We start from the raw sequence: 27,508 nt of genomic DNA, 5'->3' as shown, positions 1-27,508 counted from the left end.
ATTCATTGCAAGGTTCGCAATAGTGCCAGCAGATACCTTACATATCATACTATCCTCTGAGATTCTAACAAGCATCAACAAGGATAAAATGCCTCCAGCTTCTACAATCTTCTCCTGATTCACCGTTGTAGATAAAAAATGTAAGCATTTGTTCATTTACAATTACTAATTTGGGCGTCAATATAAGAAGTTGAGAAATGCCTCTGCTAGGTTCTATATGAAAATCGTCATTTTTTGATTCAAACATGTTAAAGATCTTATATAGTCTTACAGTTGATACTTTTTCTTCCATTTCTCTCGTAAGCTTCATAATTTGACTGAAATAGCTGACTCCTCCATATCGTATTTCTTTCGCAGATCACTTATAACCTAAATACAAATAAATGAGTTTGGAAAAATTTCACAAAAATAGCTTCAAGATATACCTGGATACATCTAGTGCTTATTTGAATTTCAATAGTTAACAAATGATGTAACTGGATACGTTCATCAACATATATATATATAATCGTACTTCTTCCAAATTCTTCAACTCAATCTAAAGTGAAACCGATTTTCTTCCAACTTTAAATATGTATGAAAATCAATTCAACTAAATCTAAAACATGATGGAACCATTTTCATCCTAATTTAAATATGGATGAAAAAGATTCAGCCAAATCTAAGCATAATGATACCAGTTTCATACTAGTATAAACACGGATGAAAACAAAATCAAATAGGATGATACCAATTACATATAAGTTTAAACATGAATGAAAACAAATTCAATCAAATCTAAAACAAGATGATACCAATTTCAATTAAAACAAGACGATAAGATTTTTTTTTTACTTGATAATACTCAAAATTTTATTAAGAACTCAAAATTGTAATAAAACTTACAAGATTACCCTTGCCTCAGGGAGATCAAGAAAGAAAACAAAAAAGAAAAAAATGAGAAGTCTAGCTAAATCTGTAGTATGAAACATCTGGAATTTCAATTTTTGTTATAAAACTAGGAAAATTACTATAATTTCTTCTTTCTCCTTTAGCGTAAGCATAACCCTTTTTTTTCCAATAGATCTGCTGAAGTGTTTATCTCTCTGAAACTATGTATGAGGTACCAGGGAACTTTTCCAGATTGCAGAGAAGATTTGATTCAATTCCATCTAGTAGTGACCCACCAGGGAACTTTTCCAGATTGAAAATATGGGAGTCTGACCTGAAACATACTTTAAGAATTTGTTGATTCACTGCCCATTCTCCTGCACAAATGATTGCAAAAATTTCTGCCAGAAAATTGGTAGCAGTTCCTAAACCTCCCGAAACAACAAACTCAAACACTCCATTCCATTTCCTGCAAATGAAACCATAACCAGCTGCACCTGAGTTGCCTCTTGAAGCACCATCACAACAAATGAGGAAATAAGAAGGATCAGGCAGATAAAAGAAAATTTGAGCTATCTTGGCTGTTTTCACTCTTCTACACTTCAACTCAAAGAATTTTAGAATTTGCAGGTCATATGCAGAATTCCACATTGTACCTGACATTCTAACATCACTTTCTTTAGTAAACATTATAATTCTCTTCTTTAAAGATTCACAATTATAAGTTTCTTATTCATAAACCATTCTGTTCCTCGGAAACCAAATTTCTTTCAAAGTTACTAGTGCTGCAACTTTCCAAATCTCCTTCACAGCCGGGCTTTTGTGTTTTGCAAAAGATAGGATATCTTCAAATAATTTTGGATTAATGAAACTGAAAATACCGCCAAGCCAACTCCAAATGATTTCACTAAAGTCACAAAACCACAGAATATGCTCCAAATTATTGCAAAAAGGGCATCTGGAAGCTAATTGAAACTTTCTTTTCTTCGTCTTATCATTTGCAGAAACTATTCCTGTCACCTGTTTCCAAACATTTCTAGCTAAATTAGGATGAACAGACTTATGCCGTACAATTTTTTTCCAGTGAAGATTTTGCAATTTCTTTCTAATGCATTCATAAGCAGAAGCAACTGAAAACTCACTAGTATTAGTGCTAATCCGAATTCTTCTATCTCCTTTGTCATCCAAAACAGGTAATTTAGAAGGCTCAAAGAAGTCAAGTAAGTTATCAGGAATTAACCAATCACCATCACAGATTAACTCAGCTACTTTCATATCTGGATTTTGGAGCATAGCAGAATTTTCTGGAAAAATTACATTCAAAGGTGTATCTTTAATCCAAATTCCACACCATATAGAAATGTTCTCTCCATCTCCAACTAACCATCTGGAATGGTCAAATACCTCAGGAGCAACCCACTTAATACCAGGCCAAATTGAAGACTTTTTATAATATTCAATCCAATTTCCATTCAAAGATGATACAGTTTCATACTAATTTAAACATGGATGAAAAAAAATTCAACCAAATCTAAAATAGGATGATACCTGTTTCATCCATGTTTACGCAAGAAAAAAAGTCTAAATTTAGGTTGAAAACATGATGATACCCGGTTTCATCCACGTTTAAGCAATAAAAAATGAAAAAAAACAAACAAACAAAACAAAACAACAACAACTAAGATATCATCTATCTCGTAAAATCATCAATTCATCTCATAAATTTCAGGTCCAATACAGGATGATACCAGTTTCATCCATGTTCATGGAAGAGAAAAAACAAACCAAAATTTCATAATTCATATAAAATCACTCATCTCATAAATTTTGGTAGATATACGCATGCGAAATTAACGAGTTTATAAAATAAAATCAATATGAAAAATTAGGGTTACGAAACATACGAGTGCTCATTTGCGAAAATGATGGAAGACAAAACCCTAAACTTTATGAAACTGAGAAATCTTAATGAAAAATTTGGGTATTATAATGGTTTTTGATTGTCGATCATGGTGAAGTCAGTGGTGGTGATACCGACTGAAATCAAACTGGTGTTGATGTTTGTGGTGGTGATGGATGGTGAGAACGATGGTGTCGATGATGGAAAAGATGATACCGATGAATTTTTCTATCGATGATGTGGAAAATTACACCTGGATTTTCCTATCGACCATAGAAAAAGAGTAAGATTTATCTGAAACAGAAAGAAAAATAAAAATAAATATGACTTAGGGATATAATAATCAGTTTTTAGTTTTATTAATCCTCGTCCATATAACCTAGACTAGACAAAAGTTTACTCGTCCATTGTAACCAGAGTTTAAAGGTTTCTTGGCATTTGACCCGTTTGGGCTAAAGAACCCATGAACATTTCAAGACTTTTAAGTTTCCAAATTTTAAGGCCCAGTACAATCACATGAAAAATGGTAAAGTCCCCCACGGAGCAAATTTAAACCATAATCTCGATTCTTGTGTGTGTTGCGTGCAAATGCAAGAAAGATTATGGTGGTGATATTGAAATCTTGTGTTCCAATTTGATGACCTTTGTCATTTTTACTGGTTGATTCTTTTCGGGGTATATTTTTTCAAGGTAAAGAAGAGAACTAGAAAGATAAAAAAAGTTGAAGATGAGAAAAGGACTTCACCATTTAAAGGTTACACCGATTGGGGTGGTGCCTTTAAACAAGGAGTGAGTATGACATAGTTGACATCAGTAACTTTGATGACATTCCATCATAGACGTTGTCGATTATGTTCGATTTCATTCACTGCTTAAACTTAGGCGTCGGTGACAGTGAAGTTCTTCTTTTACTTTTAAGAAGAACAAAAAAACTACACTGAGCTTCAAATCCAAAACTCCTTGTACAGAACAGTCTTAAAACAGAGACATGTATAATATCAGTAGTAGAAAAACATGGTGGCCATCTCAAAATCAAACATGGATGTAGCTCAAAGGTAGAGGGATCGATGCCCTTCATCTCCATTTTGTTTTGTCGTTTTGTTCCGCACTGATGGGCTTAGGTGTACTTGTCATCCTCTCTTCCTCTCTCAAACAGTAACCTTCCCCTAATGCCTAATGGAGTAATCTCCTCAACTGGGTTCCCTTGAATAAATATGTAAATCGATCAGAAATAAGTGGGGGAAGGGATGGAATCAGGGTGGGATATAGATCTATGTCTAATAAATTTCTCCTCTTTTATTTTATTTTTTTTTCCTTTGTTAATTTTCAATTTTCTGAAATTGTTTTTGTTGCTTGTCTCATCTCTAAGGAGGAAATCATCTCAAACCTTGGGACCCTGATGTTTAATGGGTAGAAAGGTGTTGAACTTTTCCTTGATTTTGAGAAAGAACTGTTTATCTTTTTCTTGTTATGTTTATTGCTGTTGCCTGAGCACATTTAGGATTTCAGCCGGATCTTAATTTGGATAAAACTAACCCACACTACTAAAAATGAGGCAATCATCTTAATCTCTCTGTTCTTTTGATTCTTCTTTTATTTCATAATATAGTGAAATTGGGATGTTGTTTTGCTCTTCTCTACGGTTGAAATCAATCGACTGTCAATACAGACCTTGGGAACCTGATGTTAAATGGGTGCAGAGGTGTCGATCTTTCTTCGAGTTTGAGAAATAACATAGTAAGAAATTAAGCATAATATCCGGGAATATTTCGTCATGTTATTGATTATATGTATGTCTGGCTTTACATTGAACAAATGATAGGAGGGGTTTTCTTTAGATTCATTAAATTTAGATCGAGTTGATAATTTTTTGAATGAGGGGGTTGAAGAAGTAGAAAGATCTAATAACTGAGATTCATAGTTGAGGTGGTAAATTGGGATTAAATCAAGCATAGGATATATGTCCAGTCCCAGTGTTCTTTTTTTTTTCGGGAGTTTCTTGAGAATTCTAAATTTTTTCTGTTAGTTTGTTCTAATTTGGGTGATTTCATCGTTGGATATGTTCCTCACTGTGTGGTTCCGGTTTAGCTCGAATATCTCTCTTATTTAGGGAGTAATACCTGCTGGTGCTTGTTTTCAAAAATGAAAAGGAAATATTTCGGGTTGGTGAATCCTGTGTGCTTGGTCTTAGGGCCCGATTCATCCATATCGTTTTGACGATGTTACATCATGGTGCCGTTTAAAAAATTATCAAACAGAGTGTTTTGTGTGCTTTCAAAAAATAAATAAAGAAAGAAAAAATGGTTTTAGTAGGTCGTTGTCACGTGGTAGGACAACACGTGGGTTCTCTTTATGAAACATTTTAATACCTTTTGGTCAAAGTATACCTCTTGAATTTCTCTGATAAAATTCTTCTTCGTTTGATGAGTTTCCCCTTCCTTTTTCCTCTTCATTTAAATTAGTAATTTATTTCAATAGGGTTCAGTGAATATCATTTGTGCTGATTTATTTCAATGGGTGACTGCCTTATGGTGGGTTAGTTTTTAAATATGGCTATTTGGACCCTTTTAATGAGCAGCAAAATTTTTGTTCTTCGGTGCTCTTAATAGTAGTGGAAATCCAAAATTCTCTGATTAGGTGGTTTATTTATGAGTTTGGAAGATTTGATGAAATAGGTTAATTGATCCCTGCTAATTTTAGCAATGGTGTCTGGTTCTATATCCTCCCCTCCATAACTCAATTGGTCGATTTGCTTATTTATGATTGCCCCAACTGAAAAAATCAAAGGAATCCAGGTACGCAAATTCTAAAAATCTCTCATGCTTCTTTGTATTGTTTTTTATTTGATTGTCCTAACTCTTTTGTCTTCTTAATTGGTTGATTGCTTGCTTTCAATTATCCTGTTTCTCTGTTGGACTGTTTATGTTGAGGTTTCACTAGACTCAGGAATTATATCACTACTTTTACCTCTTCATCATTTTTCTCTGTGTTTATCCCATGAAAATCCTAGCATGGAACACACAAGGGTGTGGTAAGAAAAAAAAACCCAACAACACTTGCACAATCTTTTAAACACTCAAAAACCTGACATCCTCTTTTTATCTGAAACCAAGTCTCAAAGCAGCTTGATGAGAAATATTTTAAATTTTTTCCCAAACACCCACATTGTAGACCCAGATGGAATAGCTGGTGGTCTAGCAATTGCTTGGGTGGATGGTTTTCACTTTGAAGTGATTCAATGGAACCTTAACATGATTAATGTCATTTTTAAAAACAATTTCAATTCAAAAGAATGGTTATTAACTTACTTTTATGGAGCTCCAAAACATGAAAACAAGCTAGAAATTATGGGATACTTAGAAGAAATAGCCTATTCGGTAAACTTAAACCAAATGCCTTGGTTAGTCATAGGGGATCTAAACATTATATTCAATAGTGAGGAAAAAGAGGGAGGACTGCCTTTTGATAGGAAAAAAGTAGAACCTATGTTAAATCTCTTGAATAGAACAAGATTAGAAGACTTAGGTTTCAAGGGTAACATCAAGCAGAGGCTTGATAGAGCTTTGGCAAATGCTGAATGAACCATTGAATTCCATGAGGCAACTCTGGAAAACATGGTGGCAATAGGTTCAGATCATGGACCTATTTGTCTAACTTTAAGTTCTTTAAATACTGGTTTCATTGCTACATTTTAATTCTACGATGTTTGGATTAAGGATCCTACATGCTTAGAGGTCATAAAACAATCTTGGAATGAGTTACAACTATCTCCATCTGATAACTTAATCCAAAACATACTAGTGTTAGGTGAAAACTTGAGTTCTTGGAAAAGAGATATCTTTGGGAAACCAAATAAACAGATAAAGGTATTGCTTGAGGAAATAGATTATTTATCTGCTAAACCTATAAAACTTACAAACACTGACGTAGTAAATAAAAGATGTTAGAGCTAGAAAAACTTTACGATACTCAAGAGGAAATAGCTAAACAACAATCTAGAAACGACACAATTGCTTTAGGAGAAAGGAACACAAATTTTTTTCATGTAACTACTTTAAAAAGAAGGAAAAGAAATAACATTGACTGCATCCAAGATAAATCTGGTAAGGTTGTCTCTTCTAGAGAGGAAATAGAAGAGGTATTAAACAGTTATTTCTCTGATCTTTTTTCTGAAACTTCAAACAACATGGATGAAGAAATTTTTAAACATGTTAAACCCTGTCTTACGTTGGAAGAAAACAAGGAGTTAACTGTTATTCCCACACCAGAGGAAATCTGGAATATATTTAGAAAATTGAAACCAAATAAAGCTCCGGGGCCAAATGGCTTTCCGGTAAGCTTTTTCAAACACAACTGGGAAATAGTGGGAGATCAGATGATAGCAGTAGTACAAGACTTCTTTATAAACGGAAACCTTCATAAAGACTTAAATAAAACATTCTTATTCCTGATACCTAAGATTAGAAATCCTAAATCCCCTGCCGATTTTAGACCAATAGGCCTTTGTAACACACCATAGAAGGCGATTGCTAAACTCATGGAAAATATATTCAAAAAAGTTTTGGAAAAGATAATTTCTCCCTTACAATCAGCATTTCTATCCTCTAGACAAATATCATACAATATCATAGTAGCTCATGAGATCGTCCACTCTATGAAGAAAAGCAGAAAAAAAAAAACAGGAAACATAGGAGCTAAGATAGATATGTCCAAAGCTTTCGATAGAGTAAATTGGAAATTTTTGATAAAAACTCTTCAATCTTTTGGTTTTTCAGAACATTGGTGTGATCTGATCTTTCAATGCATCTCAACTTCGTCTATTTCGGTCCTTCTTAATGGGAATCCTTGTACTGAGTTCAAGCCCTCTAGAGGAATCAGACGAGGGGACCCTTTGTCCCCTTATTTATCCTCTGTATGGAAGTGTTCTCAAGGTTACTATGTCATCTGGAAATAGTTAAACAGATTCCAGGCATCAAGCTAACTCCTAAATCTCCACCCATATCTCATTTATTTTTTGCTGATGACCTTCTTCTTTTCACTAAGGCTGACTTAGGTAGTTTTAAAACCTCTTAAATGCCATTAATCTCTTTAGTGACTCTTCAGGAAAAATTATAAACTTTACAAAGTCAGGATTATTTTTCAATAAGAGAGTTCATAGTAAATATCAGGAGATAATCACTAGGCTTATGAAAATAAATAAAATCAACATAAGAGATACCCACCTATGAGTCCTTCTCTTTGTTGATAGGTCAAAACTAAAATCTTTTGATAACATAATTGAAAAAATGGAACAAAGAGTCAAAAATTGGTTAGTAAAAGTTCTCTCTCAGTCCATCTCTTTCAAGCCTGCCTATTTTTAGCATAGGTTGTTTTGTTTTACCAAAAAAGATTACAAAAAGAATAAATGACATACAAAGAGATTTTTGGTGGGGGAAACACACTAATTCTAAAGGCATTTATATCAAAGCCTTTGATTTTCTATGTAACCCTATTAACCATGAGGGGTTGGGTTTCAAAGAAGCTAACAAAGTTAACCAAGCCATGATCAGTAGGATAGCATGGAGATTAGTTAGCAAACCTGATGACTTATGGGCAAAATTTTTAAAAGGAAAGTATTTTAAAAAAACAGAAGCTTTACATTCTAAGAAGAAGTCTTCAACTTCTTGGATATGAAAATGTATCTTGTAAGGTATTCAACATATAAAGAAATACATCTTTTGGGAAGTAGGAGATGGCTTCTCTATCAACTTTTTGGACGACAAATGGTTACCCACTAGGGACCAATCTCTGGCTAACTCAATTACCATATTTTCCAATATAGCACTTGTGTCTGATTTGATCAGTCATGACACAAAGAAGTGGAATGAATCCTTGTTATATTCTTTTTTCGACAGTTCATTAGTTTCTGAAATTTTGAATATCAGACCTTACTCTTCCAACACTGGAAAACTGAAAAGAGATAAACTGAGATGGATGCTCACCAGGAATGGTGAATTCTCAGTAAAATATATATATGCTAAATTGCTTAATCCTATGGGATCAGTTTCTACTGAGACTAAAAGATTCTGGCAGGGTCTTTGGAGAATGGATACCTCGGATAGAATAAAGCTTTTTACATGGAAATGCTTGCAAGACACTCTACCAACAAAAGGGAAATTAGGCTCAATCCTTGATGTGGAAACTCAGTGCATTTTCTGTAAACATGCCATTGAATCAACTTATCATCTGTTTTTTGATTGTTCTTATGCTAAAGTTGTCTGGAACCTAGCACCAATGGCATCACAGGGAGTAAAATCTATCACTAATAATACCTCATTCTTAGATAAATACAATGAATGGTTGAAAGGTGATATAAACTCAATATCTATGGCTCTAGATGCAACTAAATGTTGGTTCATATGGAAAGAAAGATGTCTGAGTGTTTTCGAGAGACAAGAAAGAACACCTAAACAACTAGCTGTAGATATCTCACGACATTTTGCATATTGGCATCCCCTGAATCTTAATATTGTTACTGCACAAACTAGAATAAAGACAGTCTTACATACTCAATGGAACTTCCAAGCAAAAACTAGTAGCAAATTAAACTGTGATGCCTCTTGGGTTTCAAAATAACTAATGCAGGTTTTGGTTGTGTGCTTCGTAACTGGTTAGGCACGTGCAAAGGAGCAGCAATGGGAGTCTTTAGGGCATCAACATCTGAAGAAGCATAAGCTCTAGCTCTTCTGCAAACTACCAAATGGGCCAATCAGAATAATCTACAAAATTTGGTCATAGAGGGAGACAATCAAGTCACTATCAACTATCTGCAGGGGAAAACTGTTTCAGGTCAATGGCAAAGCATAGCTATCTTAGAAGAAGTTAAAACTGAAGCAGCAAAACTAGTTTTTTTTTTGGGTTTTAAACATGTTGACAGGCGAGCCAACAAAGTTGCAGACTTATTAGCAAAGAAATGGAGGAAGGAAAATGTTGCTGCCTGTTGGTTAAATTATGTACCTATGTTTTTATCTCCTTCAATTGCTTATGACTCAGTCAAAGCACAAAATGCTTGTAATAATCAATACTCTATTGTAGCTGTTACAGATGCTGTCAATTCTGCAGATTCAGTCACCAACAAAACAACTATTAATGAGTTGATTCCAAATGAGACTGAATCAAGAAATTAACACTCTGCTTGGTAATCTATCTTATTTTCAAAAAAAAAAAAAAATGTATTCATGCTTCTATAGCTGCGCAGCATGCAAGTATGGAAAAATGATGAGAAGAGGTTGTGCTTGTAATGCAAAACTTAGAAGAAGAGGGATCCCAATTGTTTCTAGATTTATTTTTGTGTGGGAAATCAAATCTATTTTCTTATGACATTTTTTTATGTTGTTTTCTTGTTGTTTTTTCCTTTTGTGCGGGCTTGGAAGAGTTGGAAGAGTAAAGAGAAAGGGAAGGACAAAGACATTGACAAGTCTGTGCTGCTGCAGCAGAGAGACTTGACAGGCTCTGACTTTAATGTGATATGATATGAATGAGCGAGTGTTTTGTTGAGATCATTGGAAAAGTGTTTGGGTGGTAAAATTTTGACCTAAATTGGTGTAACTAGAGAAAACTACTGGCGATTTAGTAGTCGTAGAGTACTATATATAATGGTGCATGCAGCTTTGAAAAGCGTCACGAGGGATGCTGCGTGCAATTTTGATGAAATGATTTTGATCATTGGAAGAGTGTTTGGGTGGTAAAAGAAATTGACCTTAAATTGTGTAACCAGATAATAGTAGCAGCAGTTTAGTAGTGTAGAGTACCATATAAAATGGTGCATGGCAGCATGGGGAATGGACGGCTTAAAAATGGCGCAGCATTGTTGCATGCAAATCTAGTGATATTCAAAATTTTACTGTTTGTCGTTTTATTTACTGTTTGATTTTTGGGGTTATATTTTTTTTTTAATGTAAAGAGGAAAAAGAATCAAACAGAGGTGATTATAAAGAAAAGGACTTTACTCCATTTAAAGTTACACCGATTGGGGTGTCTCTTTAACAAGGAGTGAGTATGACATGTTTGACACTTTGATGATGATGATGAGGTAGGAGTATGATATTGTTCATCAAAGAAAAAAAGACGTGGTCAGCACTTTTGCCAGCGGGTTTCATTTTTTGGCTATTCTTTGCCCTGTCCCTGCTTCCATTTCAGTGAAGTTTTTACAAAAGAAAAAATAAAATAAAATGACGATACACTGAACTACAAATCTAAAACTTCTAGCAATTTTATGACCAGTTTTTTTGCTATTGGAATTTTGAGTTATAGCACCAGACTAAAGAATACATGAGCACTGGTTGTTCAAGACTAAAGAATACATGATATCCTTGACTACCACGGCATTCTGAATGCAATTTGTTCATAATCCATTGAAACTGTTCAAGACTTGAAGTTTCCAATTTTATTCAAGGCCCAGTACCCAGTAATTTGCTACTGTATTTATACAAAGATTTTAAGATCGATTGTTTATGGCTATGGAAACGCTTACCATGACTAATGCCCTACAAATTAACACATTTTCTCACCTTCACATTGATATTTGAGTGATCAAGTAAGATTACGCATATGATCTATTTATTTAAAGTCGCGTATTTGTAAGTTGTGACTTTTTTTTTTGCTCGGTAAGTTGTGACTCATGCATGTAGCATGCACCTAGAGCGAAGTAGTGGAAGGCCGACTAAAGAAAGATGGTTGTGACTGCAGTATATTAGACGGTGTAGACATTGATAATGATGCAATCTGATTTTGATCGTCTATTCGATCATAATGATATTATTATTTCCACTGAGGCTAGCTAGCTCTATGTCGATCGATTAAAGAAGAAGGGGGTGGAACGTAGGAGCAAAGTTCTGTGGTGGATTTTGTTCCCTCCATAAAATTTGACATGCACCATCCTAGCTCGCTGCCCCATTAGCTAGTTTTTATTGGAAATTTTGGGTTAAATAAGAGGATGAAAACAGAAACAGAAAATGGTGTACCCCTGACTTCAAGGTCTTTCGATTCTTTTAGACAATAATTCGACCTTTCCCAATAAATTTGACGAGTACAAACGGTCTCTCGAATTATGCCTTCAGGATTCAATGAAGTCCTAACACCGTAATCGAATTCAAGGATTGTACTTCCTTGACCCGACCAAGAAACACACTGTATAAGGTTCTGATGAAGCTTTTTAGAGAAGAAGAAAACAGATTGTTTTTTGACGTATTGGAATGGGAGAACATGTTCGCTACTTATAGTGATATTCATGCCTGTTGGTAGCGTCGTTTCATCACCAACAGACGCTTCCAAAAGCCATTAATGGTGGCTTATGGGAAGAGACGCGTCTGTTCAATTTTGAATGGAAACTTCTAGGTTTTACAAAGTAAAACCAGAAAAAAAAATCCACGAGACGCTGTCTCGGATTCTGCTAGGGGGGATTGCCCCCTAGACCCCCACGACTTGACTCTGCATAGTGGCAAACCTTGAAAATATCCAACATTCTCCCCCTATTTTCAAAAAATGAGAAAAACACAAAAACACAAAGTAAAAAATAAAATAAAATTAAATCAGAGTGGCTGCATCACAAAAGTGACTGCCTACGTACCCGAGTGGGATCAAGCCAACATATTTCACGCTTAGTTTGGGAAATAAGCATCATCGTTGAAACCAATACATAAATGATAGGTATCTTTTGGATTTGAACCTTCACTTAGTGTAAGAAATTCAAAGCCTTATCGAGGTTCAGTGGTGAAACTAGTCTTGAACCAAGTACCCCTAATGATAAAATCGGAATTTCAACACATATTGATTTCTGAGAATAGTGTGTTCTGTAGCTCGCACATTAATGGCCATGTGCTTAAATCCTGGATTCATGAGTCTTCTTTAGAGAATGGTCTTATTCTCTTAGGAAACGGCATGATTTCCATACTCATATAGGTAAGTCTCGAAGGTATTTCTACGAGACACCTTGTGATAAAAGTTAGACTTATTAAGGATTTTCATCCATCCTGTTTTCTTGCAGAAAACCAGCACTAATTAGAAATGGGAAGTTTTGTATTAGTGCTCCATAATCACCTCCATAACTTGTTAATTGGTACCACATTGAACCTTGTTTATCCTTTCTAAAACATAGGTTGAGTTTCTGCTATGGGCGATCAAACTTCATTCACAGACCTTAGTCCCATTTCATTACACTTTATTGAAACCACTGCCTTTGGTAGACTTTTTGTAAATGGGTCTGCCAAGTTCTTACTTGTTTCAATATAGTTTACTGCAACTACTCCTCTTTTGAGTATTTGTCTTACCATTTGATGTCTAAGACTTGCATGTCTTGACTTTCCATTATAAGTCTTGTTAGAGACATTATAAATCGTTGCTTGATTATCACAATTAATCAAGACCGCTGGACATGGCTTCTTCCAAAATGAGATTTCAACAAGTAAGTTTCTAAGCCATTCCGCCTCCTTACATGCATCGGTTAACGCTATCAATTCTGACAACATTGTTGAGTCAGAAATACAGGTCTGCTTCTTGGAACTCCAAGACACATCATCACCTCCTAATGTAAATATCCATCCACCATTCGACTTGGATTTGGATTCTACATTGTTCCAGGTAGCATCACTGTATCCTTCTAATACAGCGGGATAGCCGTTATAATGCAAACCATACTCAATGGTTCCTTTCAAGTAAGCCAAAACTCTTGAAACTGCTTTCCAGTGTTCAACTCCTGGGTTACTTGAGAAACGACATAGCTATCCCACGGCATGAGCTATTTCTGGTCTTGTGCAATGCATAGCATACATAAGACTTCCAATAATACTAGAATACTCAAGTGGTGCATGAGTACGCCCAGTGTTCTTCATTAACTTTATAGTAGGTTCTAAAGGAGTAGGGGATGGTTTGTCATCAAAATGACCATACTTCTTGAGAAATTTCTCAATGTAATGAGATTGGGTTAAAACCAAATCATCTACCTTTCTTAGGATTTTGATTCCCAAGATCACATCAGCCTCCCCTAAGTCCTTCATATCAAAGTTAGAGTTAAGAAACTTCTTTGTTTCTTCCACTCGAGATATGTCAGATCCAAAAATAAGCATATCATCAACGTACAAACAGAGAATCACACATCCAGAACTATCATGCTTACTATAGATACATTTATCAGCATTATTTACAACAAAACCATGTGACAAATCTACTTTGTCAAAATTCTCATGCCATTGCATGGGAGCTTTCTTCAAGCCATAAAGAGATTTTACCAACTTGCAAACCTTCTTTTCTTGGCCTGGCAATATGAAACCTTAGGGTTGTTCCATATATATCTCTTCTTCTAAATCACCATTTAGAAAGGCGGTTTTGACATCCATTTGATGTATAATTAACTTCTGTGTAGATGCAAGTGCAATTAAACAACGAATAGATGCGATGCGAGCAACATGAGCATATGTATCAAAATAGTCAATTCCATGTCGTTGTTTATAACCCTTAGCAACTAGTCTGGCTTTGAACTTATCAATGAAACCGTCTGCATTAATTTTTCTCTTGAATACCCATTTACATACTATAGGCTTTACGCTAGGAGGTAAATCACAATATATCCAAGTACCATTAGAGAAAAGTGAATGCTTTTCATCATTGATAGACGCTTTCCAGAAAATAGCATCTCTGGAACTCATTTCCTCAGCATAAGTTTTAGGGTCATCATCAACATGCATTACATATCTGTTCATACTAAGAATTTCATTCTTACTACCTTCTACAAGATATTCTACCCATTCTGGACCAAAGCTTTTCTCTTTCCTTGCTCTCTTACTTCTTCTAGGTTCGATATCTTCTATACTTTCAGAAATATCTTCTATGTTAGGAGCAGATTGTTCATCATTATTATTAGTCTCTATATATTCTAGACTAAGTAACAATGGGTTTTCTATGGGTTGCATTTGGGAACTATTCCTATTCAAGTTCTCAAAAAATTCCACATCTACAGATTCTAAAATCTCAAAAGTGTCAAGGATTAAAAATCTGTAAGTAATACTGTTAAGTGAATAACCTACAAAAGCACATTTATACGCCCTATTTCCTAACTTAGGTCTTTTAGGATCAGGCTTCCTAACATATGCTAAGCAACCCCAAACTTTAAGTCTTCTCAAATTTGGTTTCCTATTAAACCACAATTCATAGGGAGAAACATTCTTCTTTTTCAAAGGAATTCTATTCAAAATATAGCATGAAGATAACATAGCTTCACCCCACAAGGAATTAGGCAAATTATAACTAATAAGCATAACATTAACCATCTCAACCAACATTCTATTTTTCCTTTCCGAAATACCATTTTGTTGAGGTGTATAAGGTGCAGTAAATTGATGAATTAAACCATGCTCTTGAAAAAACAATTTAAATTCATTAGGAAAATACTCACCACCACGATAAGAACGTAAAATTTTAATTTTCTGTCCTAATTGTGTCTCTACTTCTGCTTTGTATATTTTGAACATATCAAAGACTTCATCCTTAGATTTCATCAAGTAAATATAAGCATATCCAGTTCAATCATCAATAAAAGTAACATAGTATTTGTTTCCACCACGAGTCACGTGATTTTTTAAATCACCAACATCACTATGTACTAATTCAAGCAAGGAAGAATTTCTAACTACAGACTTAAAGGAATTTTATGTATTTTTGCTTGCACACATATTTCACACTTAGAGATATTATCAAAATTGCAATCAGAAATTAATCCTAATTTTCTCATGTTTCTAAGGGAACCATAATTCATATGTCCTAATCTACCATGCCATAGATCAACGAAGTCAATAGTATAAGCAGAACCATTATTTATTAAATTAAGCTTAATCATCCCATTACAAGCATATCCTTGTCCAACAAATACACCATTTTTGGACAATACAAACTTATTAGACTCATAAGTCGTCTTGAATCCGGCCTTCATAACGAGCTCTCCAGAAACAAGGTTTTTCACAATGTCAGGGACATGTAATACATTAGTAAGAGTAACAGTCTTTCCCGAAGTAAAGGAGAGATCAATAGTGCCTTTTCCAATCACTTTGCTGTGTAAGTTGTTTGCAGAGACAACTTCGTTTCCTTCGCCAGTAACCAATTCATATGTCTTGTAAAGATGCATGTCTTTACAGATATGGACAGTTGAACCATTGTCGTACCACCATCCACTCTCATTGTTAGAAACGACGTTGGCGGCTTGCACTACAATAACAAGTTTGTCATCGACCATATTTGCCTCCTTTTTCTGTCCTTGTTGTTTCTTTTTGAGACGACAATCACGAACAATATGGTCGGGTTTATCACAGAAGAAGCAAGGCCCCTTATTCTTACTCTTCTTGTTGGGATGTTGCTTCTTAAACTGAGTATCATTATTAGGTTTCAAAGCATTTGTTGTCTTAGAAAAATCTACACTGTTAACCTTGGAATGATCCTCAGTTTGCTGACTATCCTTAATTTCTCGTTTACGAGAGTCCTCTTCTATACGAAGATGACGCTGTAAATCTTCTAAACCATAGTCAGTCTCAGCATGCTTAAGTTTCTTCTTATAACCATTCCAAGAAGGAGGAAGACGAGAAATAATGACTCCGACAATAAAAGCAGAAACAAGTTCATTCCAGCATCCTTAAGATGATTAACAATGAGTAAAAGTTCACTGACCTGGGAAATAATTGACTTACTGTCAACCATTTTAAAATCCATGAAGTTGCAAATCAGGAATTTCTTGTTGCTTGCTTCAGAAATCTTGTATTTGTTTTCAAGCGTAGTCCATAATTCCTTTGCAGACGAAATACTTCGATGGGCATTGTAAACACTAGTTCCCAGGGCGTTCAAGATATGACCACGACACATAAAATCATCTTCCTGACGCTTCTTTCTTCTGGCCTTCAAATCATCAGTGTCTTTGTCTGATGGTGCAGGAATTTCATCCAAACCGTCTTCAAGTATGTACCACAACTTGATGGTGATCAGGAAAAATTTCACAGTCTCTTTCCAACGAGTAAAATTATCACCATCAAAACGTTCCAATCGAGTTAGGGTTTGGTTCATCACTTGCAGAGATAGAGCAGTTACATTCGAATTTGAAGATTCACCCTCCATTGTCAGAAAATTATTGTCTAAAACTGTTGGAAATTTTTGGTTAAACAAGAGGATGAAAACAAAAACAGAAAATGGTGTACCCATGACTTCAAGGCTGTTTCGATTCTTTTAGACAATAATTCGACCTTTCCCAATAGATTTGACGAGTACAAACGGTCTCTCGAATTATGCCTTCAGGATTCAATGAAGCCCTAACACCGTAATCGAATTCAAGGATTGTACTTCCTTGATCCGACCAAGAAACACACTGTATAAGGTTCTGATGATGCTTTTTAGAAAAGAAGAAAACAGATTGTTTTTGATGTATTGGAATGGGAGAACATCTTCGCTACTTATAGTGATATTCATGCCTGTTGGTAGTGTTGTTTCATCTCCAACAGACGCTTCCAAAAGCCATTAATGGTGGCTTATGGGAAGAGACGCGTCTGTTCAAATTTGAATGGAAACTTCTAGGTCGATCACCGTATAACTCTGCGTAGCGGCAAACCTTGAAAATATCCAACAGTTTCATCCTACAAGCCCATTTTGGTCGACACTATGTACCCGTCGACAACAAGTACTGTACGCAAAAATATATGCTCTTTGCTATAACTTAAGCGGTTTAGAATCTCCTTCATCGTAGTGAAAAACTTGATATCGGGCACAATACAAGTTTCTCATATGCCACACCATGGCATATGTTACCTCCAAAATACGGAGTGTTAAAACACAGAGACTTATATAGTAGATATACAGGAAAACATGGTGACCGTCTCAACCAGGGATGTAGCTCAAAGGTAGAGCGCCCGCGTTGCATGCGAGAGGCAGAGGCATCGATACCCTTCATCTCTGTTTTGTTTTATCATTTTGTTCAGCACTGATGGGTTTGGGAGTACTTGTCAAGCTCAACTTTAAAAACAAAAACAAAAATGCTGGGCCTAGATTGGCAACTTCCAATTTTGCTCGCTGCTCTCCATCGTTTTTGAACAAAAACAAAAATGAAGGGCGATTCTTTTGAAGTGATTATTATAATTTTAGGGGTGAAAGAAAAATAGGCTTTGGTGCGGAAGATCGTTGTCAAAGTATTGAGGGATCCCAATTGTTTCTAGATGTATTTTTGTATGGAAAATCAAATCTATTTTCTGATGACATTTTTTGTGTTGTTTTCCTCTTGTTTTTTTTTTCTTCTTTTTGTGTGTGTTTGGAAGAGTACGGAGAAAGGGAAAGACAAAGACATTGACAAGTCTGTGCTACTGCAGCAGAGACTTGACAGACTGACTTTAATATGATACGATATGAATGGAAAAGTCTATAACTAGGACAACTAACATAGTCCAAATATAGGACAATTAATCCAGACCTTTGATCATTCCCATCTTCACCCCACTACTAATCCCAATGTTAAAAGCATTCCCCTCTTCACCGTTAAGATTGTGACACCTATTGTCACATTTTGAACTAGCCCCTGTTGGACTAGCTGTAGCAAGGTCTGATATGAATGAGTGAGTGTTATGTTCATATCATTGGAAAAGTATTTTGGTGCTAAAATTTTGACCTAAATTGGTGTAACTAGAGAATACTAGTAGCAGTTTAGTAGTGTAGGAAATACCAATAGTAACTAGAAATAATATATGTGAAAACTACAACCACACCCATTTTTCAGATTTTGGACACTGTGAAAGCCATGCTCAAAAAAATACAGGCGCGCACCCATTTTTTAAGACAAAATATCTCCCAAACCCATAGTTTCTGGAATTATGTTTCAGTCTTTTTTCTTCTTCTTCTCCAATTCGTATCTCCCTACTGTTTTCGTATCAGTTCTTCATTGGAGCTTCAATTCACGGGTAAATCTCAACATCTTCGTATTTTGATTAACCTAGGGTTTCCGTATATAAACACTCTTATAAGATTTTGGGAATTTTAACAAAATGACACACTTGCAAATCCCGATTCAAGAAACTGCCACCGTTTTTTTCAGAGTTTATTTAATGCCACAACCGTTAGCACTAACGCCTTGGACCCACATGATTGGTCAAATTTTTTTGACTTTGTCAAGATTACTTACACGTGTCTTATATGGACGGCTCAAGATGTCGTGCACGAAATTATTACACGTAGCACAGGCTAAATGACTACTTTATCCTTCGTGGGATTGAAAACAGTTTGTATCGCTTCATTTTTCTTCTAGTTTTTTCTCTTTCTCTCTGTCCGCTCTGTTCTCTAGTGGAAGAAATTAGGGTTTGAGTCAGTTTTCAGCTGGATTTTGCTTAGGTTTAGTGTCTGAGTAAAGGGTTATTTAATGGGTTGAATTAGGGGTCGAGAAGAAGGGATCCATTTCTTCCCCAATTCTTTCTCCTCTTACGCATGTCTCTCTGCTGTTGTTATAGATCGATGAAGGAGGCAGATGGGGTTGTTACAGGATTGAGTTTGAGAACAACACAATATGTTAGACATGGGGCTTGGATTAAAACACGGTTTTGAGTTCAAAAAGATAATTGAATCTGATTCTGCTGTTGAAGAAATGGAACTGAGATTCCAAGTTTACAAGGAATTGGAGAGATGGGTTATGTTTACAAGGAATTGGAGAGATGGGTTATGTTGGCATCTGAATTTGATGAGAATATGGAGAAGATGAGTCTGCTGTTGATGAATTGGCAGAATTAGGTTATGTGAAGCTCAAGGGTTCGAACTGAGTGAAAATTGGATGGATGGAGGATGAGAAATAATGGGTTTTGGCTTGGGATTGAACTGAAACAAGAGAGAATGATGAACTCAGATGAAGATTTTGATATACATGGAAGAGGGATGGAGTATGTGCTGGTGAAGGGTGGTTGTCTTATTGAGCAGCAGGAACCGTTAGATGCATGTGTTAGGAATTATAGGGATTTGAATGAGCTAATGGGTTTATGAATTGTTGGCTGGGTGAACTGATGCTGTTGGTATGAACTGGTGAATGGTTTCGAGCTGAGTTTGTGTGGTGATGTTGGTAGAATGGATGCAACAGTACTGCAATGGAGTGTTGGTCTTGGCTTGTGTTGTCTGCTATTCAAATGGGTTTGTCTCGGACTGGGGTTTTGTTTGTGTTGCTGAAGAGATGAATCTGGAATTCAAGAAGAGCATGTTGCAGATGATGGCAGTTAATGGAAGGCTTGAGACTGAAATAATGCAGGTGGTACAAGTTGATACTGTATTTGGGAGACAATGTTGCTGCTGCTTCTGCCATTCTGATGTTGTGAGCTGTAAGCTGAAGGGTTTGGCGACTACTGGTGAAGCAAGGGAAGAAAGCTGGTGAAATGTTGTTGCTCCTTGAGTTCAAGATTGCAGGAGGTGGCAGCTGATGTTGGTTGTTGATGCAAAGAAAGCTAATGCAAGAGCAGAATAAGCTACAAGTTGCTGCTGTTGGAATTGGGGTTTGTTACAGCTGGTCAGATGGAATTGAAGTGATGCTGGTGAAGAGTGACTGGTGGTGGATTGAAGACAGAGTCTAGTGAGCTGTTTGTAGGCTTATAGTAGTGATGCAGCTGAAACTGAGGTGCTGCTATGGAGTGAGCTTGAAGCAATGATGCAGTGGCTAGTGATGCAGAAAAGGGTACCAAGTGGTTGGTTCTGAGAGTGGAGCTGGCGCTGCAGATGAAGGAACTGCAGAGGAGGATGCTGCTGCTTTAATCAAGGTATATTGAAATATAAATTTGTGGAGTATCTGTTGTATAAAAAGGGCAATTAAGAAGTATCTTATGGGTTGAAAACTTGCCCTTGGACCTAAATTAGTATTCAGACCAGTTTTTTAATTCATAAATTGTGTCATGTTGTTGAGTGGAACTGATTTGTGTTATCTATGATACAGGAAAGTGGAACTGAGAAGCCAATAGTAGCATTCATTGCCGGTCTTACAGCTCCACCCGGTCGTCGTATGGGTCATGCTGGAGGTATGCCTGTTAGCTATAGATGCCTGAGCATATCATGTATCGTGTTTCATTTGTTTCTGCATCTTACTTAAGCTGTGAGGTTTCTCTGTTATTAGCCTTGTCATCCTAATTTTGTTGTTGTTGCAAATGCAGCTATTGTGTCAGGAGGCCTCTTGAAGGATAGGTTCTGCCCAGGACAAAATCAAGACCCTGAGGGAAGCCGGGGTTACCGTGGTCGAGTCTCCAGCTAAGATTGGTGTTGCCATGCTAGAATGTTTCAAGCAACGAGGCCTCTTGAAGGATTAGGTTCTGCACCCAATCTCTTTTTTCTTGTTACTACGGGGTGTACGGATTTCACAGAATTTTGGAAGCAGTTTTTGTTTTCTGAATTTGCTTTGTCAATAATTGGAGTTGGTTTTGTAAACACACCTAGCGACAGTCCTTCAATTGCAAGCCTGTTCTGGAGGAAATTATACCATTTTTCATTTTTAGTATAGATTGTTTCTCTTAGATTGATCCCACGTGTATTCCGACCGTTAGCAAATCTTGCACGTTTTTCTCACGTGCACCGAGTCGCGAGTTAACTCACTACTCTATAGCCGGTTAACTCACTACTCTATAACTGATTAACTCAATCCCTGTTAACTGATTCAGGGGCTTCTATGTAATTTTGTACGGGTTATTTAATGCCACGTATGCACTAACAGAGACTAACAGCCGTTAACCATTATCTCAAAAAAACGGGATGAAAAAAGTCAAGAGTATGGCATTTAATAAACTCTGAAAAAAACGGTGGCATTTTCAGAAACTGCATATTGGAAGTGTGGCACTTTATTAAAATCCCCTAAGATTTTTCGTCTCTCCAAAACTTCATCCCTGATACTCCCGCAAAAAACCAGTGAGAAAGAGAGATCTAACAAAAGAAAGGTCTAATAGCTTCCAATCATGGCAGAACATGGTGGTGCTGCTGGAGAAAGAGGTGGATTTGGTAGGGGGTTTGGTGGCCGTGGAGATAGGGTAGAGGTGATAGGGGAAGAGGGGATCGTCGAGGTGGAAGAAGAGGTGAATCTCAGAGATTCAAATATATTTGTGCTGCGGTTGAAGGTGATAACTCCATCAGATATATGAGTTTCCGAAGTAAAAATGATGAAGAATTTATTTCGAAGGACCTCAACCAATGAAATCGAGTCCAAATCGCTGAGATGGGAAAGTTGTAAGGAGTTAATCACTGCTCAGCAAACTGAATCGTACAAATTATAGTTGCTGCTTCTTTTCTCGGTTCCCACAAGGTTGAGAACTTACTTGTATCACTTGAGAATTGGTTCCTTCTTACGCTCCTTATCGCTTACACCTAAAAGTCTAGGAAGCCGTATGGTGGGGATGGAAATTGTATTGGCATTTCTGCATCCCAACGGGAACTGAGTGCACCCGTTTTCCATTATGTCTGCAAGCAAGGAAAGGGCAGAAACTATTCTACATACAGTCGGTGTTTTGCAAATGCTGTTTTGCATTGACTATTGCAAATGAAGAAAATTATGTATTACCCAAATATTGTTTGGGAAGTTACATATGTATTAGTGTTGGTATTGGTCATAAGAGTTGAATAATCTTTTATGCAGCTACAAAAATGGTTGCATAACCGGTTATGCATCTATAAAATTTGTTGCATAACTTGTTATGCAGTCCCGAAAATGGTCGTATAACACGTTATGCAATAACTTTTTTGTCACTATTGAAACCAATAAAAACAAAGACTGCATAACTTGTCGTGCACCTACAATAATATCTGCATAAAATGTTATGCAGTCGTGAAAATGGATGCATAACCTGTTACGCATCTGAAAATATGGCTGCATAATGCATTATGCATCGAGAAAATTGTTGCACAATCTTTTATGCATCGAGAAAAATAGATGGATAACCTTATATGCATCTGTAAATATAGATGATAATGCATTATGCATCAATTTTTTATGTACGCACTAGAACCAACCAAAACAATGGCCACATAACTTGTTATACATGCATAACTTTGTTATGCAGATGCATAATGTGTTATGCAGTGGAAAAATTGTTGCATAATTCGTTATGCATCTGCAGAATGTGTTATGCATCTTTTTTTGGTGGCTGCATAATGGTTATGTATAAAGTTTTCGAAAATTTTGCCTAAAATGATGATCACCTCCGATTTTTTCGTGAAAATCAAAAATTTGATATTGTTGTTTGTACTCGTTGCGTAGCTCTCTTTAAAAGAATTTCCAACGCTATAAAATTTGTAAAATTCCAAGGCGCGGTTTTTTAGATATGTTATATCCAAGTTGCGTTGCCAATTATATCCCTGATGCATAACTCGTCATGCGGATGCATAATCCGTCATGCAGACATTTTTAATAATTTCATATAATTATGGGTGTGAGGGAACTAAAAATTAATTGTGGGCCTGACAATGAGAATATTATTTTTTTGGGGCCTGCGCCTAATTTTCCCATAATATCTTAGGATGAGTTTGGTCCAGTTGACTCAGTCGACTGTCTGTTTGGTCTTTTTTGGAAAAATAAATTATAGTTTGGTCCTAAAAATTATTGTTTGGTCCTAAGGTGACGTCATGGATGATGTAAATGTCATGTGTGATGACAGAAATATCTTTTTGGGACCACATATATAGAAAAAAATCCTTGAAAATATCTTATTTTTATTTTTATTTTTACTTTCTCTCTCTTCCTGTTTTTCAGATCTAGAATCTCTTTGCTCTAGAATTTTCTTTTCCCTACTTCTGTGGAAGATGAACCTTGTTTTTCATGATCTGCTACTGCGGTTGAAGATAATGAATCTTTATAAAAACGACGATGAACTCATGATGATGTTTTTTTTTTGCTGTTTGAAGATGAACTCGTGATGATATTTGAAGACGAACTCGTGATAATGAAGACGACAAAGTTTTTAGGGTTTGTTTGGTGCTGCTGTTGACGACGAAGATGATGAAGATGATGCTTGTGTTGAAGATGAAGACGACAATATTGATGCTTTCTGTGAAGGATGAACTAATATCAGATCTGAAAAGAATGAACTCGTGTCTTGCTGCTCGTGTTGAAGATGAAGATGACGATCTTGTCTTGCTGCTGGTGTTGAAGATATTGATTTTTACATCTTTGTCTTGTTGTTACTGCTGTTCAAGACGATGAAGAAGATGAAGATTTGTATGTTTTTTCGTCGTTTTTTTAGGTTTTTATATGGAGTTCAATTCTGAAATGAACTCTGGTTTTTTAGGTGATTTGTGAAAAAATAAGTAGAAATTAACATGAGTTCATTTTGAAGAATGAACTGTTACAAAAAAATAAGTAGAAATTAACATGGAAGGGTATTTTTTGTCCATTTAATATTTTTAAATAATTTTGGACCAAACAGTAAAGGCGTTTTCCCAAAGGATCAAATTGACATGGACCCACCTAAAAAAGACCAAATGATATTTGTAGAGTTACTATATATATATATAAAGGTGCATGCAGCTTTGCAAAGAAAGGGTCACGAGGGAGGCTGCATGCAAATGCAAGAAGATTTTGGTGCTGATATTCAAATCTTGTTGGTGATATTCTCATTTTACTGGTTGATTTTCTTAGGTATATTTCTTCATGGTAAAAAAGAAAAAGAAACAAACAGAGTTAGAGATAAGGACCATAAAAAAAAAGAGTTAAAGATTTAAAGATAAGAAAACGACTTTACTATTAAAAGTTACCCCGATTGGGGAGTGCCTTTAAACAAAGAGTCGAGGAGCTAGTATGACATATATTGGGCTGACATTGTCCATCAAAGAGGTGGTCACTTATGGATAAGTTGCAGAACACTGTGTAAACCACTGATTGTTGGAGCTCTCTCTTTTTAGGTGTTTTATGCCTTGAGAGAGATATAGAAAGCTCATTTATATCGTAATTTGTAGGTGTAAACCACTGAGACTTGTTGATATTCTTGTGCAATTCTTTTCCTAGTGCTCGTAAATTCTAGAAAATGTGAGGATTAGAGAGCAATATTACCATTTCGTTCATAATATTTTGGGGCGCGTAGACATCATTTTGGATTTGTAACTGCTCGCATTAAATCAAACGGGGGATTAAATTTGCATTATATCACGGGTTTGTGTTTCTGCGTTAGCAAATGATCAACAAAGCCTAAACGATCAAGAGAATTTTAGAAAGCATCAACTAATTCTGCCATTTAAGTGCAACAAATTTCTCAAAATCTATTACAAAGCTATTAAACCATAAACTAGGCAAATTACATTCGACCTCAGCCCTTCTTTATTTATATAGACTTAATATGAGATGATCATATATACTTCGCTGGTGATTTACTTAGGTACACCGATCATAACCTTTAAACTGTTGTTTGAAATTAGTCATTCACTTGCCTATGCCAGCACCTATACCAGTTCCTACGTTACTTCCTACATCAACTCCACCTCGACCTCGTGCACTAGCAGAACCTGAGTCGGATACGGAACCGTCCACACCTATGCCAATGTTTGTACCTACTCCAGCTCCAGCATTGCCTCCTACATTACCTCCACCTTGACCAGCTGCACCCGCGGAGCCAGAAGCAGAACCTGAACTGGATGCAGAACCTCCTCCACCTATGTCTATGTTTGTACCTACTCCAGCTCTAGTATTACCTCCAACTTTACCTCCTACACCACCACTACCTTGACCACCTGCACCAGCGTTACCAGATGCAGAACCTGAGCCGGATGCAGAACCACCTCCACCTGAGCCTATATTTGTACCTACTCCAGCTCCTGCATTACCTCCGACTTTACCTCCGAGATTTCCTCCACCTTGGCCACTTGCACCACCGGAGCCTGAAGCAGAACCTGATCCAGATGCAGAACTACCTCCACCTGATCCTATGTTTGTACCTATGCCGGCTCCTGCATTACCTTCGACTTTACCTCCTACATTTCCTCCACTTTGACCACCTGCACCAACGGACCCAGACGCAGAACCTGAGCCGTATGCAGAACCACCTCCACCTAAGACTATGTTTGTACCTACTCCAGCTCCTGCATTACCTCCGACTTTACCTCCGACATCTCCTCCATCTTGACCACTCGCACCAGCAGAGCCTGAAACAGAACCACCTCCACCTAAGCTTATGTTTGTACCTGCGCCACCTCCTGCATTACCTCCGACTTTACCTCCTACATTACCCCCACCTTGACTACCTGCACCAGTAGAACCAGATGCAGAACCACCTCCACCTAAGCCTATGTTTGTACCTACCCCAGCTCCTGCATTACCTCCGGTTTTACCTCCTACATTTACTCCACCTAGACCACCTGCACCAGCGGAGCCAGATGTAGAACCTGAGCCGGATGCAGAACCACCTCCACCTAAGCCTATGTTTGTACCTACTCCAGCTCCTGCATTACCTCCGACTTTACCTCCGACGTTTCCTCCACCTTGACCACTTGCACCAGCGGAGCCTGAACCGGAACCTGATCCGGATGCAGAACCACCTCCACCTAAGCCTATGTTTGTACCTGCACCACCTCCTACATTACCTCCTACATTACTCCCACCTTGACTACCCGCACCAGCAGAACCAGATGCAGAACCACCTCCACCTAAGCCTATGTTTGTGCCTACGCCGGCTCCTGCATTACCTCCGACTTTACCTCCTATATTTACTCCACCTTGACCACCTGCACCAGCGGAGCCAGATGCAGAACCTGAGCCGGATGCAGAACCACCTCCACCTAATCCTATGTTTGTACCTACTCCAGATCCTGCATTACCTCCGATTTTACCTCCGACATCTCCTCCACCTTGACCACTTGCACCAGCGGAGCTTGAAGCAGAACCACCTCCACCTAACCCTATGTTTGTACCTGCGCCACCTCCTGCATTGCCTCCGACTTTACCTCCTACGTTACCCCCACCCTGACTACCCGCACCAGCAGAACCAGATGCAGAACCACCTCCACCTAAGCCTATGCCTGTACCTATTGCGCCTCCAACATTACCTCCTATATTACCTCTTACATTTCCCCCTACATTACCTGCACCTCGACCTCCTGCACCAACAGAACCAGATCCAGAGCCCGATGCGGAACCACCTCCACCTAAGCCTAGACCTGAACCTACTCGAGCTCCTACATCACCCCGACCTCCGAAATCCAAACCCAAGTCTTTCCTAGCTATTCGGCTTTGGGCAATAATAGCGAAACTAGTAACGAGGAACAAGCTAAGAATAAAAACTAAAGGCGATGAGAATAAACCCATAATGTTTAAAGTTTATATGTGATCTCAGTTTTGAGTTGCTAGTAAGAGAGTATAGAAATAGATTTGTGTACGAAAACTAAGGTTTATTTCAAACTTGAAAGCAAAATGGATGTTTGAGTGATCAAGCTAAGGGATGAAAGTATAATATTGTGCATCTGATCTACTGATCAATTTATAGTCGTGTTTTTGTAAGCTGTGACTCATGCATGCACCCACAGTATAATATTAATCATAATAGCTAGTGGGTATATTTGACAATGAAAACATTTGTAATGATTCAATCGTTTAATCATCTTATTACTTCCACTGAGACTAGCTCTATGTCGATCGATTAAAGAAGGAGGAGGTGGAATCTATTAACGCAAGGATTCAGTGAAAACAATTAGGACCAAGTCGGGCAAAGTTTTGTGGTGGAACATTTTGTCTAAGCGTGTGATCTTATTGTTGCATGG

The 27,508-nt window shown here is 37.0% G+C and overlaps 1 protein-coding gene and 1 long non-coding RNA gene across 2 annotated transcripts; one reads left to right on the top strand and one right to left on the bottom strand.

The window, feature by feature from the left end:
- The first annotated feature begins 20,500 nt into the window (after window positions 1–20,500).
- Window positions 20,501–20,955, top strand: LOC113278280. The gene is made up of 3 exons (XR_003325405.1): window positions 20,501–20,550; window positions 20,724–20,805; window positions 20,938–20,955. It is a non-coding gene; the product is annotated as an uncharacterized LOC113278280 (long non-coding RNA).
- A 4,223-nt stretch (window positions 20,956–25,178) lies between these two features.
- LOC113280243 (glycine-rich cell wall structural protein 1-like) lies at window positions 25,179–27,056 on the bottom strand. The gene has a single exon (XM_026528892.1). It carries the CDS (start codon window positions 27,054–27,056, stop codon window positions 25,179–25,181), a length of 1,878 nt encoding a protein of 625 aa, XP_026384677.1.
- Window positions 27,057–27,508: the final 452 nt, after the last annotated feature.

This window comes from Papaver somniferum, chromosome 5, assembly GCF_003573695.1.
Source record: "Papaver somniferum cultivar HN1 chromosome 5, ASM357369v1, whole genome shotgun sequence".
In the NCBI taxonomy this organism is placed as follows: Eukaryota; Viridiplantae; Streptophyta; class Magnoliopsida; order Ranunculales; family Papaveraceae; genus Papaver; species Papaver somniferum.
The sequence above is the reverse complement of the archived record's forward strand: the minus strand, read 5'-3'. Positions and strand labels throughout refer to the sequence as shown.